This window comes from Microtus ochrogaster, chromosome 10 (genome assembly GCF_000317375.1).
Source record: "Microtus ochrogaster isolate Prairie Vole_2 chromosome 10, MicOch1.0, whole genome shotgun sequence".
NCBI lineage: Eukaryota > Metazoa > Chordata > Mammalia > Rodentia > Cricetidae > Microtus > Microtus ochrogaster.
In genome coordinates this window covers 46,631,726-46,644,999 of record NC_022016.1, presented here as the reverse complement: position 1 = coordinate 46,644,999, position 13,274 = coordinate 46,631,726, and the positions used below count along the sequence as shown (strand labels likewise).

Here is a 13,274-nt window from a genome sequence, read left to right as displayed (position 1 = left end):
GGGCAGGGGGGCGGGGCGGTAGAGCTCGGTGCCCGGCCTGGAGGACAGCGGTGTCGGAGTCGGCGGTCGGCGGCAGCGGCAACGCAGAGAGGCCGTGCGGATCGCGGGCGCCGGGTCTCCGGAGCTCAGAGGTAACACGGGACGGACCAGGCACGCGAGAAGTAAGCGCGGGCCCCGGGCGCGAGTGGCGGAGGTCGCCGGCCTGGGCGCTGACGCCGCTGCTGCCCAGGCGCAGGGGGCGGGGCGCGGGGCCCGGGAGCCGGCGCCTTTTGTCCGCCCGCCCCGGCCGCTGCGCCCTCTCGCGTCGCGCCTGCCACCCGGCCCCTGCCCCTGCCGCGCAGGCCTCCAGGGCCCGGCGACGCGCGCTCCCGCCCTTGTTTTGTTTGGATTTGGGGAGGAGGGGCACCTCTTCCCTGGTCGTGTATGTGTGTGTGACCCCCCCGTGCGTCCTAGCGCGCATGCACCGGCGTGCAGCGCGGCGCCCGATTGGCTGCGGACTCGCGCATGCTCCGAGGCCCGCGGCCCGACTTCCGCCGCGCCCTCCTCTCGGCCTACTCTCAACGGTCTCCAAGCCGGTTCGAAAGATGCCGGCGGTAGTGACTGGCTGCGTCGGGCCCGCCCCTACGGGCTCTCCGCCCCCGCCGCCGTCGCGGCCGCCATTACGGAGCTCCCAGTGGTGAGTGCGCGGAGCCGAGGCCCCGCGGATCGGAGCGCGGGGTGGTCACTGCTCCGAGCCACCGCAGTCGTCCGCAGCAGCCCCTCGCCCGTCTCAGCCCCCGCTCCCCCCACCTTTCCCCCCTCTCTGCTCTTCCGCCGTCGCGGGGCCGCCCGCGCCTTTGTCCTCGCTGCTCCTCCCGGCGATGCTCAGCTTCTGTGGGCGCTGTCGCTTTGCTGCCGTCGCCGCTGCCATGACGGCCTTGCGCTTCCGCGTCCCCGCCTGCCTACGACTCCTTCATCCCCAGCGCGCTCCCTAGGCCGACGCAGCTGGGGTTGCCAGTGCCAGCCATGGTGCCCGGGCCCGAGTTGATCCAGACTTAGGCAATCTTAAGGCCCTTGACGCTAAACCCTCCCGCCCAGCCAGAATTGCCCATCACTTCTCCCGCGGTTTCTTACTGCACCTCTCCGGCTATCCCTTGCCTTGGAGAACGAGTCTTTTATACCTGGAACCTTATGCGCAAGCATCGTAGAGTAACATAAAACTAGAGCGTCATTCTTTACTTGATCTTAGCCCAAAGGCCTAGAAGCGATTAGAGAAGCGTTCCATGTTTTTTCCTTCATCAGCACAGGTATAAAAAAAACAAAAAAACAAAAACTACCACACACTTTTAAAAACGTCGGACCTCAGTTTCAGAATAGTTTGCTCAAAACTTATTTCAAGTTTAGTTTTTGAGGCGGTGTCCCTGTATGTAGCCCTTGCTGCCTTGGGACTCGCTCTGAACCTATTTCAACCTTCTCAGTGCGAGTGCTGGGAGGATTGGTGCGACTGTCATCTCAGGGTTAATGTGTAACAGCCTGAGGATTGGGGTTTGGGCCCTACTCTTCAAATGTTACTTGGAAGCTGGACGACTGGAAGATGACTAGGAAGTTACTGAAGCCTATGTCACTGCAAGCCTTACCTCCAACATGTGGAGCCGTGTGCTCAGCCAAGATAGACATCACTCCATGCTGCATAAGGAGATGGGAGAGTTGCCAGCAGTTACTGAGTGTAGTGTGAAAACTCAGCCTGGGAGCTGGTTGAGGTGTTTAGTGCCCCCTGTTAGTGACGTTAGGAAGCGTGTGTATTGCACACAAGAGTGGCTTGAGAAGCTGGTGCCTTTTCTAAAGACCACAAATTCGAAAGGATAGCAGTGGCTTGAAGCACATGCTGCAGCCCCAGACATACTGCTCTTCCTAATGGAGCAAACTACAGCCACGGATTGGGCTTTCCACTTCAGCAAGTCCTTTATTGCCTATAATAAAACAGTTTAGGCGTTTCCTTTGTCAAAAGTAAGTCTGTGTTACTGTTCTTAACATTCAGCTAAAAAGAACCCAAAAACTTGGGGCCATAGGAGAACTTTATAAGCTACAGGTGAAAATATATTTTGGTTTTCACACCATATGAACCCATGTTAAAAAGCAATTTTTATTCTTCTACAAATACTTTTTTAAAACTCCTCTTCTTACCCTGCTATGTTTTAGGCATCCGGTTTGTATCCATGGCTCAGTAGAAAATACTTTTTCCCTTTCCAGAGTAGTGTGCAGCTGTGATACCAGCGTTGGGAAGGTGGGTTAGAAGCTAAGTCATCCTCTGCTACATAGCAAGTTTAAAGCCAACCTGGGCTACAGGAACACCCCACCCCCAAACCCCAAAACTCCCTGCTAGGGAGCAAATATCGCTGTCTGAAAGGTTTCATCATTCACAGTGCTATAACAGAAAGTTCAGTTACAAGTTGCATTGATAGTGTTAATTAAAGCAGTCTGGGTTAACCATCCATGTAGCTTTGTTAGCTGTTAATGAAAAGTGAATTTAAACTGGGCTTAGTGGCTCATACCTTTAAATCCCAGAGACAAAAGCAGGTGGATCTCTGAGTCTGAGGCCAGCCTGGTCTGCATAGTGAGTTCCAGGGCTACACAGAGAAACGCTGTATCAAAAACAAGCATAACTTATTACCCTATTAAAGAAGAACAAAAAATACTGTGGCCTTTTAGTAAAGAAATTAAGAGCTGAGGCAGATGTTTTTAAATATTTCCCCCAATAACTATAGGTGTCTTATGACTTTTAATACATGTATTTATTTGGGGTGGTGAGTTGGGGGCGTATGTTCAGCGCCATGCCTGTGCTGAGGTCAGAGACAACGGTTTCTCTTAACCATGTGGGTGGATACCATGCTCAGGAGCTCTGTATGTTTTCCTTTACAGCATGTTTGTCCACCTCGTGGTGGTGTATGTTAGGAAGAATTCCTCAACACTGTCACTTTACAAAGGATGATGGAATCCTAATTTTTACTTTTGTATATGTTTGCTTGGGAAAATTCCACCTTAGTTTTAATTGTAATTTTCAGGAAAACACATTGCTGTGTCATTATTGCTTGTTGGCGTTTAAATCCCCATGCAAAAAACCTAAATAATGACTTGAACCATCTTGACCTTATTTATTTATTTATTTATTTACTTTTTTTAAATGGGGAATGGGGTTTGAGACAGGTTTTCACTATGTAGACCAGGCTGGTCTCAAACTCAGAGATCTCTCTGCCGCCTTTACCCTCTAATGCTGGGATTAAATGAATGCTTCACCTTATCAACATGCTTTGTGCTGTTAAGAATTTTAATTTGTAAATATTTCTAGTTCACTGTATGTTGAGGGAGTGGCTAGGTTGAGGTAGAACCAGGGTGATGTTGCACTTGTGCTCATCCGGTCTCAACCTCCCATACTGCAGGGTTACTGCTGAGTGCATTGCCCTAGCTTGCATTCTTTCACTTCTCTTTGCAACTGATAGAGGAGTATGGAATTGCCGCTGGTGTTTGCAGATTTTTCTCTAATTGAAAGCACTCTGTTAATGTTTTATAATTTTACCCCAGTTTGCTGTGGCCTGGGACTATTCATGACAGTATAAAAGCTCTTCATTTCTAAAAAGTTAGAGATTAAAGTAGAAATTAATTACTCCCATCTTTGTTAATTGCTCACTAGTGCATAGGCCTAAACACTTAAATATCCATTTTCTTCTATTAAGGGATTTTTATTATAGAACATCAGGGTCCTAGATTAGAGTTGTGTGCATTGTGTGCACATATGTGTACATGTGTGGAGGCCAGAGGTCACATACAGGATTCTTCCTCAGTTGCTTTCCATCTTAGTATTTTAAGACAGGGTCTCTCACACTGAACTTGGACCTCACCATTTCAGCTACATGGGTTGGCTGTTGAGCTTTAGGGATCTGCCTGTCCACTCCCAGTGCTGGTCTTACAGATGGGCACCAAACATGCAGCTTTTACATGCGTGTTGGAGATCTGAACTCAGGTCCTCATGCTTTCATAGCACTTTACCCACTGAACCACCACCACCCACATTAGTGGTTTTTTCTTTTGTTTGTTTTCTTTTTCTTTTTAAGGGCACAGGAAGGTAAATTTAGGTGACTGCATGAGGTTTGTGATTTTTTTGTTTGTTTGTTTGTTTGTTTGCTTGCTTGCTTGCTTATTTGTTCACATGTTAAGGTCTCATTCTTTAGCTTACTGTGGCCTAGAATTTAGAATGCAGTGTATCCCCCTTCTGCCTCAGCTTCCTGAGCCCTAGGATTTCAGGCATGAGCCACCATGCCTGACTTTTTTGTGGCTATTTGTTTATGTTCTTTTTTTCTTTCTTTCTTTTTTTTTTTTCTATGTGCATTTGCTTACGTTACACTAGGCCAAGGTCTTGGATGTATACTCTGTTCATCTAGGTGGTGAGCTAAACTCACCTCCCTGGCTCTGGGGGTTCTTCCATGTTAGATTCTCAGTGGTAATTTTACCCTTCGGTTTTCCCTTTAATGAGGGGAAAATTTTTACTCTCTAATGGAGATAGAGTTAAAGATTACAGATAATTTTCTTGACCTCATGTGAATGATAACAACAAAAGTCATCTTTAGTAAACTGATCCTTGGCTAGACCTGCCTTTAGTCTCCTTCCTAAGTTCCAGATGAATGGCAAGAGGGGTTGGGGGTCAGGTTCCTTACCTCATTCTTGTCCTTGCTGCCTTGGTTCCTGTGGAAATTGCAAAGCTGCTGTGGCTTACGCGTTCATCTTAGTCGCTGCTTTACATTAATATGCTAACAATGTTACTTTTTTAGTAATAACTAAGTCATCTGTAACTTAAAGTTTTAGTTATATTTATTCCCTTTGGAATATTGAATTTAGTTTAGTTTTGTTTCTGTTGATCTTCACACCAAGTCTTTTCTGTGCTTTAGGTTGACTCTTCACACTGAAGCCATTAGGAAAAACCCTTGTGATTAACAGCAGAGGCTTCAGAGTGTCACCAGTATTCAGGCCTAAAAATTATTTTAAATGGCGACTGATATGTCTCAAGGTGAACTCGTCCATCCTAAGGCACTCCCACTTATAGTAGGAGCTCAGCTGATCCACGCGGACAAGTTAGGTGAGGTAGGGGCTGATGCATTCTTGAAGCTCACTCTTGGATCAATCCCTGACTTCAGGCTCTGCTGGGTTCTTCATAGATACAAAGTTCTCTTCATCTTCCCCTTAAATTCTTTATAAAACTTTCAGCCTTCTGAATTGATTCCACATTACCTATAACTTTCTGTTTAATGTTCTATCTCAAATGAATATTTTGAATATTTTCAAAATCATGTTTCACTTAAAAAAAAAACAGCTTGTTAAAAAGTAATTTCAGTTTGTTAAAAGTAATTTGATTCAGATCCTGGAGTAGACTTGAAGAATTCTCCTACATCTTTGATACCCAGTTAGGTCCCTTGAGAGACAGAGGGATCTTTTTATCCTGTGTGATTATGGGCATCTGTTTTCTTAGAAGGCAGAGGATAGCACCATGCCGATACGTCGAACTGTGAATTCCACCCGAGAAACTCCACCCAAAAGCAAGCTTGCTGAAGGGGAGGAAGAAAAGCCAGGTAAGGTAAAGTAGCCACAATTAAAAAATTGAAATATTCCTTAAATCATTTTGGACTTAATTAATCTCGTGTTCATGATGAAATGTTAAAGAACATTGAGAGAAGTAGCAGATATTGGTATGTCATGCTGGACTGTGTAGGTGAAGAATGTATTTTCTATTTGAAGCCTTTTGTAAAATAAAATATAATGTTCTTGGAATTAAAAACAACAATGAGAAGCAATTGGTGTGACATTTTAGGCATAGTAGTGTCCTGGGAGAGATGGCTCTGGAATTCAGGAAGGCTTGGGCTTTCAGGATAGGCAGTGAAATCATCAGGAGGCCATAGTGAATCTTGTGGGCTGTAAAACATTGTGTGTGATTTGTGTCAGTGGAGAGGAGATGAGCCGGTTAGGACTGGAGGGCAGAGACCTAGGTCCATCAGCCTGGGGAAATGGTGTTCCTTCACACTGTTTCTAGCCTCTTGTTCCAGCTCCCTCTTAGTCTTTGTCATGTGATCTTTTTGCTTTTTTTTTTTTTTTTTTTAATTTCTCCCCTGTACATCTTGGGTTTGCAGAAATGAGCACACCATTCTCTCCCTGTCAGGCTCTTCTTTTGAATCTGGATTTTATCTCAGAATCCTTAAGTGCTGCCCAGTTTGAGCAGTCATGCTTGAGGTAATAGGGAATGTGAGAGTCAGAGCTGAAAAGTACTGTTGATTATTTATCACTGCATCTCTGATAAGTGTCAGTTTACAGGCCGTGTAGCAGAATGATATATCATACTATGAAGACTGAAATGTTGCTTTGAATTTGAGGCCAGTCGGGGCTATATAGCATGACACTGTCTCAAAAACCACCACTAAAAAACAAACCCTTACATTTTTGACTCACTCATAAGAATTTTTAGAAATCATGTCCAAATTTTAAACTCCTCTTCTTTTAAAATGTTTTTCTTTTTTGAGTTAGTCTTTAGGTTTGATACAGCAATCCCTGGAACTTGCTGTGTAGAGAAGGGTGACCTTGAAAACCCCTATCCTCACCTCTGCCTAGTTCATGCAGTGTTGGGTATTTTTCACATAATGGTCTGGGTGAACACTTACTTGAACAGGCAACTCATGATTTAAGATGGAAGAGGGTGCCAGACGGGGGTATTGCAATGGTGGCACTCTTACGCCACAGCGGTGTGATTCATTTTAGAATGCATCTGTTAATTTGAACAGTTGGCAAGCCTGTTATGTAACATGTCTTTGACGTTTATTGACTACTGGATGGGGTGGGGGGTTCTGTGTTTTAGAACCAGATGGAAGTTCCGAGGAGTCTATTTCTACTGTAGAAGAACAGGGGAATGAAACCCCGCCTGCTACATCGAGTGAGGCGGAGCAGCCCAAGGGGGAGCCCGAGAGTGAAGAGAAGGAAGAGAACAAGTCTTCTGAGGAGACCAAGAAGGAGTAAGGCCTACGCTTTCTTGCTCTTTATAGCTGAAGGCTGTGTGAGACTGCAGGTCAGCTGTTCATGCTGGGCATTCACTGTTTGGGCTTGCTTTGTGAAATCACTGTTGGAAAAGGTTTTACTATGCGCTTTTATGCCTTTTAGAGTTTGTAGTGTTAGTTAGCATGATCGTCTGAGTAAGCGTTTCTGTTTTCTGGAATGTGTTTTTGTGTTTAGAATTCATTAAAGGGACATTTGATACTTTTTAAGCTTTGATAGACTCTCATTAAGAAGTGGTAACTACCAAAATCCTGACTTGAAAGACACTTCACCCTTTGTTATGTGCTTGTTAAAATATTCGGTCACATCATATCAAGAGCAGCATAAGCTCTGTATCTGGTGACACCTCAAGTGCTGAGGTACAGGTATTTGCCACCATATGCCTGTCTTTCTTCTAAAAGGAAGAAGTAGAGAGCAATTGAGGAAGACGGCCAACGTTTACCTTTGTCTCTGTGAGCACATCACATGTCCACAAACACAATTTCTTTTTTAACTATAGTAGTAATAGTTACACTTTTCCCATGTATACTCAGGAAATCTTTGATCTCCCCCTCCATTTTCTCTCTCTCTCTCTTTTATTTTTTTCTCTTTGTAACACTCCTGGCTATACTGGAACTCACTGTATAGACCAGGCTGGCCTCAACCTCACAGACTCTGCCTCCCAAGTGCTGGGATTAAAGTTATGTGCCACCAACGCCCAGCTAAGAAGTAATTGTCCCCATTTTTAAGAGTAAGGCCTGTGCTTTTTATTGGCTGTGCCTACTCTGTAGTATCTTAATACTTCTGTTAGGTGAGTAGATAACTGTTACTACTTAGAATGAATTTCACATAATCTCTAGCCTCAAATTTGTTTATTCTTTACCTTGAAGGTAGTTGATGTTGTTTTACTGTTTAGATGATTGAGACACTAAAATCATACACTTAGGACTTTAAGATCTTTTCCCATATCCCATTGCATCTATTGTAGTGATTACAAATTTGTATTATTATATTTTTTATGTGTATGACTATTTTGCGTGTGCATGCCTGGCACCATGGAGCCCAGGAGACAATGTTGGATCCCTTGGAAATGGAATTACTGATGGCTGTGAGCCATTTTATGGGTACTGGAATCAAATTCAGGTCCTCTGTCAGCCAGTGCTCCTACCCTGAACTTAACCCTCCAGCTAGAATTTTCACTTCATTCTTGGTGACAGCTAATGTGATTGCTCTTTCCCGTACCTAAGAGAAACATCTTTCTAGCTCATACCTAAGAGGAGCCTCTTGATTCAGTTATAGTACCAGAAAGTTTCTAATATCTTGTAATTTTTTGCTTATTCTATATATAAATAAAACAATTTATAAATGTTAAATTTGTATATAGATTAAATAATTTATACAATATATTATATGTAAATATAAGTTTATTTATAAGTATAAATAAATTAAAGCCTTCCCTCCCTTTCTCCCCCAGGCAAGTTTTCATATTGTACCTGTGGCTGTCCTGGAACTTGCTATCTAGCCTAGGCTAGTGGAGCCTTGAACTTAGGGTTACTGTGCTTCCCTAGTGCTGGAATTACAGCCCCTATACGTGGCTCTCCCTCTGTGACCTTTTCTTTTTTTCTTTATGATTGCCCTTTGGTGTTAGTGTGCCATTGATTCTTGGACCCCTACAGTACCAAGATCTGTAGGTGCTCAAGTCCTTTCTGTGAGTTGGTGTAGTATTAAATGTGATTTAGGTGTGTCCTCCTGTATGTTCTAAACCTAATGCACTGAGAGTACTTTGTATACAATTACTGTGCGATGTGACTTAATGATAGGAAAGAAAGTTGAGTGTTCAGTACAGATGCTGTTTCCCTTAAAGTGTTTATAGTCCTTGAGTGCAGAATGCAAATGTATGAAGTCTGTGAGTACAGAATGTTGATTGTGTTTCAGAAGAATTCATCTTGCATAATGAAAACTCTCTGTTTTTCAGTGAGAAAGATCAGTCTAAAGAAAAGGAGAAGAAGGTGAAAAAAACAATACCTTCCTGGGCTACTCTTTCTGCCAGTCAGCTAGCCCGGGCCCAGAAACAAACACCAATGGCTTCTTCCCCACGACCCAAGATGGATGCGATCCTAACTGAGGCCATTAAGGCAAGTTGTTATTTCATGCAGTCAACTCAGGTTTGCCTTCTTCAGCTTTCCTTATTTGAAAGCAGCTTATTTTGTCCAGACGTCAGACATCCTGCTTTGATGAGCACTTTTTCCCCTTCTGAGGCAGGGTTTTTCTGCGTGGCCCTGCCTGTCCTGGAAGTTGCCGTGTAGACCAGACTGGTCTTGAACTCATAGATCGCCTGCCCCACTTTGGAAGTATAGTGGTGATGGGGATTAAAGGGTGCGCCACCATTCCCTGAAAGCACATTTGTTTTTTAAGATTCACATTAAGGGGCTGGAGAGATGATTTGTTAGTTAAGAGCACTTGCTACTTTTACAGATGACTTGATTCTATTCCTGGCACCCACATTGACTGGCTCATCTATAATTCCACCTGCAGGGACACATACACACACACATACATATAGAAAATAGAATCATTAGAAAACATGCAGAACTTTTATTGAAAGTTATTCTCTAGTTTTGTTTGTGCAGCTGAGTATCTAATACAAATATATCATACATATATGATTTATACAGCCCTCCCTTTATCATCATTCTCTCCCTCCTTCCCTCCCTTCCTCCCTCCCTCCCTCCTTTTTTTTTTTTTTTTTTTTTGAGACAGGATTTCTCTGGCTGACTTGGAACTTTCTTGATAGATCAGGCTGTAAAGTCATGTGCCACCACTGCCTGGTGATATAAAGCACTTTTCATACCTAGAATAAGAAACTTCAAATCCTGTTGCTTTGATTCTTCACTAACCCTTTCAAAATATTAGCCTTCCTTCATAGCATTTTTATTAGCATATGTAGCTGTCAGGTATGTAGGGGGGGAGGTTCAGGGTGAATTTACTGATGGAGCACAAGCTGATTGGTCTTGAACTCCCTGTATAGTCAAGAATGACTTTGAACCTGTAATTCTTCTGCAAGATTATAGGTTTTTCCTGTTCGACCAGATGAAATAAGTCTGATCTTATAGTGCCTTCATTATGTAACTCTTCCCAATATTCCCACTGCTGGGGATCAAATATCAGGCCTTGTGCTAGTTAAGCCTAAGTCCCGTCCCCCGCCTTGTATTTAAAAGAAAAAGATTTATTTTATTTCTGTATTTCTGTGTATGCCTGAGTGAGTTTATTGTATCATATGAGTTCAGGAGCCCTTGGAGACTTAAAGAAAGCATTGGACTTGAACGCCCTAGAATTGGACTTACAGGCAGTTGTTGTAAGCTACTGTGTTCATGCTGGGAACCGAGTACAGTTTCTCCACAAGAGCATATTGAGCTAGCTTTCCAGCCCCGAGACCTCTATCCTTTACGTAGTCTCTCTTTAAGAATCTCATGCAAAAAAAAAAACCCCACAAAAAACAGAAAGCTGTTGTGCCCTGTATTTGAGCACTGGGCACCTGGGGTCCCTTTGTTTGCCGGGCTGTGGTGGTGCAAGCCTTTAATCCCAGCACTCGGGAGGTGGAGACAGGCGGATCTCTGTAAATTCGAGGCTAGCCTGGTCTAGGACAGCCTCGTAAGCTACAACCCTGTCTCAAAAAACCAAAAAAAAAAAAAAAAAAAGTTTTATGCAGCCAAGAAAACATGGAGAGATCCTATAAATAAAATAAAAGGAAGTGGTGGTGGCTGTACATCTGGAGGCAGAAGAATGATAGATACATGCATTTGCTTAGTTCCCGCTCTGCTCATACTGCCCAGGAGTCCCTGCCTAGGGAATGGTCCGCTCAGAATTAAGATGGTTTGGGGGTTGACTGTTCTTGTTTTGTGGGTTTTTTTTGTTTTTCCAAGACAGGGTTTTTCTGTGTAGTCCTGGCTGTCCTGGCACTTGCTCTGTAGACCAGGCTGGCCTCCAACTCAGAGAGTTCCACCTGCCTTTGCCTCCTGAGTGATGGGATTAAAGGTGGGCGCCACCACTACCTAAATTTTGTTTTGCTTTTTATAGACAGGTTCTCACTTTGTAGCCTACACTGGCCTTGAACTTGCAGCAGTGCACCTACTCACCTTATAGAGGTGAGATTACAGGTGTGAGCCACCATACTCAGAGTTTGTGCTTCTGAACAATTAAAATTGTTGCAGAAGTACTTGTTAGTGTTTTTTCTCCATGGCCTTTACATGCTTAAGTTGAGCTAGCTGAAGCACTGTTCGTTCTTCCCTACTACTTTACCATTTAGTTCACTTCTAAAAGAACTTATTTTGAAAATGATACAGAGTCTCTAATAAAAAATAACTAGTTTAATATGTATGGTTTGAAAATTTTATAGGCATGCTTCCAGAAGAGTGGTGCATCAGTGGTTGCTATTCGAAAGTACATCATCCATAAGTACCCTTCTCTGGATCTGGAGAGAAGGGGCTATCTCCTTAAGCAAGCTCTGAAAAGGGAGTTAAGCAGAGGAGTCATCAAACAGGTATTACACCACTTTAGAAAACTCGATTATGTCATATATTAGTTATGCTAAGTCCATTTCTAGCAAGTTAGGTTTATCTTTCTTTTGTTAAAGTAAGCTACATGACTAAAACAATTCAACTGGACCTAGTCTCACTACGTGAGGACAGACCTCAGATCCTGCTGGCAGTTGCCTTTGTAGGTCACTCTTAATAGAGCACTACAATGGTATGAGTTTTCTCTGCTTGCTTGCTGTTGGTTGGGTCTTTGGAGACTGGATGATACTGGAAATTACATAGCTCTAAAAATGATAATAAGGTTGAGAAATACTACTGTTGCATAACAGAAGATTTGCTTTTGTTTTAGGTTTGTTACCTCTAAGACTTAACGTATGTGATTCAACTGGATGCTTAATAAATTGACTTTTAAGTAGATTCGCCTCAGTTGATTATTATTTAAACTATTAACACCTGAGAGCTAGATGGCATCGGATAAAACCTGAATAGAATTAACTCTCATTTCAAGCATAATCTGTGTAACTTTGTGTAGTTCCTCAAAGGATTGCTTAGAGTTGGAACAGCTTAGGGTGGGCATTGCAACTCCAGCTAGAACACTTGTCTGAGCACGCATGAAGTCCTGATCACCTTGTCCTGGAATAAAACCACAACAACCTTAAGGCAAAAATGGACTTTTATCTCAAGTACTCTTCAGAAGTCCACAGTGATAAAAATAACCACTAAGATCCCATGATAGCAGAAAGAGCTAGTCTTAGGAAGTAGTTTATCACATTCCAAGAGCTCCTGGGGTTCTTTGATACTTTCTACAGAGTGTGATGGGGTATGTTCTGTGCTATTCAGACAGTTCAACTCTGCCTAGGAACCCTCAGTGAGTAGTTCATTCAGTACGTATATGTTGAATGTATTCTTTGTGGTGGGTACTTAGGGGTGCATCTATACATAAAGTGATTTCTATTGTGTGGTGATTTCCTTTTTATGTGATTGATAAATTTATTTTATTTTTGTGAAATGTTTGATCATTAGATGAGTCTGAGTGACAGGATTACCCAGAGTTTACTAGTGTGGTGTCCTATCCCAAATTTTGACTCTGACTCAATTGTTCTTTTCTCTCCAGATTTAAGCAGCACTTCACATTATCTTTTTCATCCTGCTCTGTAACCCTCTAGTGTGAAGTTACTAACTCAATACTGGAATGACTCAAATTATATTTACTGTAGGTCAAAGGAAAAGGTGCATCTGGCAGTTTTGTTGTGGTTCAGAAATCAAGAAAAACACCTCAGAAATCCAGAAACAGAAAGGTAAGTTTATACCACAGTTTAGGTGTTGAACTGTTATTACTGTGACTGTAGACAGCAGCATTAATTGCATGCCCGTGAGTATTACTATTTGAAGTGCAGCCTTTCTACTGAGGGCTAGAGACATTGTAAGGAATCCCCCAGATAAGTGTGAAGACCAGTCAGATTACAAACCTTAGCACTCCATCCTTAGTAAGTCTGTGGTCTTTAATGCCTTATATTGAATTATGGGCAGCTGTATGAATTACACTACTCTTTTGTGAAATAAATATTAAGCTTGAGGAAATATAAATATAAAATATAAAAGTAGGGGCTGGAGAGATGGCTCAGTGGTTAAGAGCATTGCCTGCTCTTCCAAAGGTCCTGAGTTCAATTCCCAGCAACCACATGGTGGCTCACA

The 13,274-nt window shown here is 43.1% G+C and overlaps 1 protein-coding gene across 8 annotated transcripts in view; it reads left to right on the top strand.

The window, feature by feature from the left end:
* Nucleotides 1-18: 18 nt before the first annotated feature.
* Hp1bp3 (heterochromatin protein 1 binding protein 3) overlaps nucleotides 19-13,274 on the top strand; it is a 27,012-nt gene continuing 13,756 nt past the window's right edge. Inside the window, exons 1-7 of one of the 8 annotated variants that reach the window (XM_005352971.3) lie at nucleotides 19-131; nucleotides 4,920-5,112; nucleotides 5,498-5,597; nucleotides 6,872-7,025; nucleotides 9,020-9,179; nucleotides 11,441-11,584; nucleotides 12,797-12,877. In XM_005352971.3, coding sequence (XP_005353028.1) covers nucleotides 5,017-5,112; nucleotides 5,498-5,597; nucleotides 6,872-7,025; nucleotides 9,020-9,179; nucleotides 11,441-11,584; nucleotides 12,797-12,877 — 735 coding nt within the window. In that variant the 5' untranslated portion in view covers nucleotides 19-131; nucleotides 4,920-5,016. Of the gene's footprint in view, nucleotides 162-594; nucleotides 677-4,919; nucleotides 5,113-5,497; nucleotides 5,598-6,871; nucleotides 7,026-9,019; nucleotides 9,180-11,440; nucleotides 11,585-12,796; nucleotides 12,878-13,274 lie in introns of those variants that run through there. The other 7 variants (XM_026781959.1, XM_005352973.2, XM_005352972.2 and 4 more) reach the window with 7 other exon arrangements.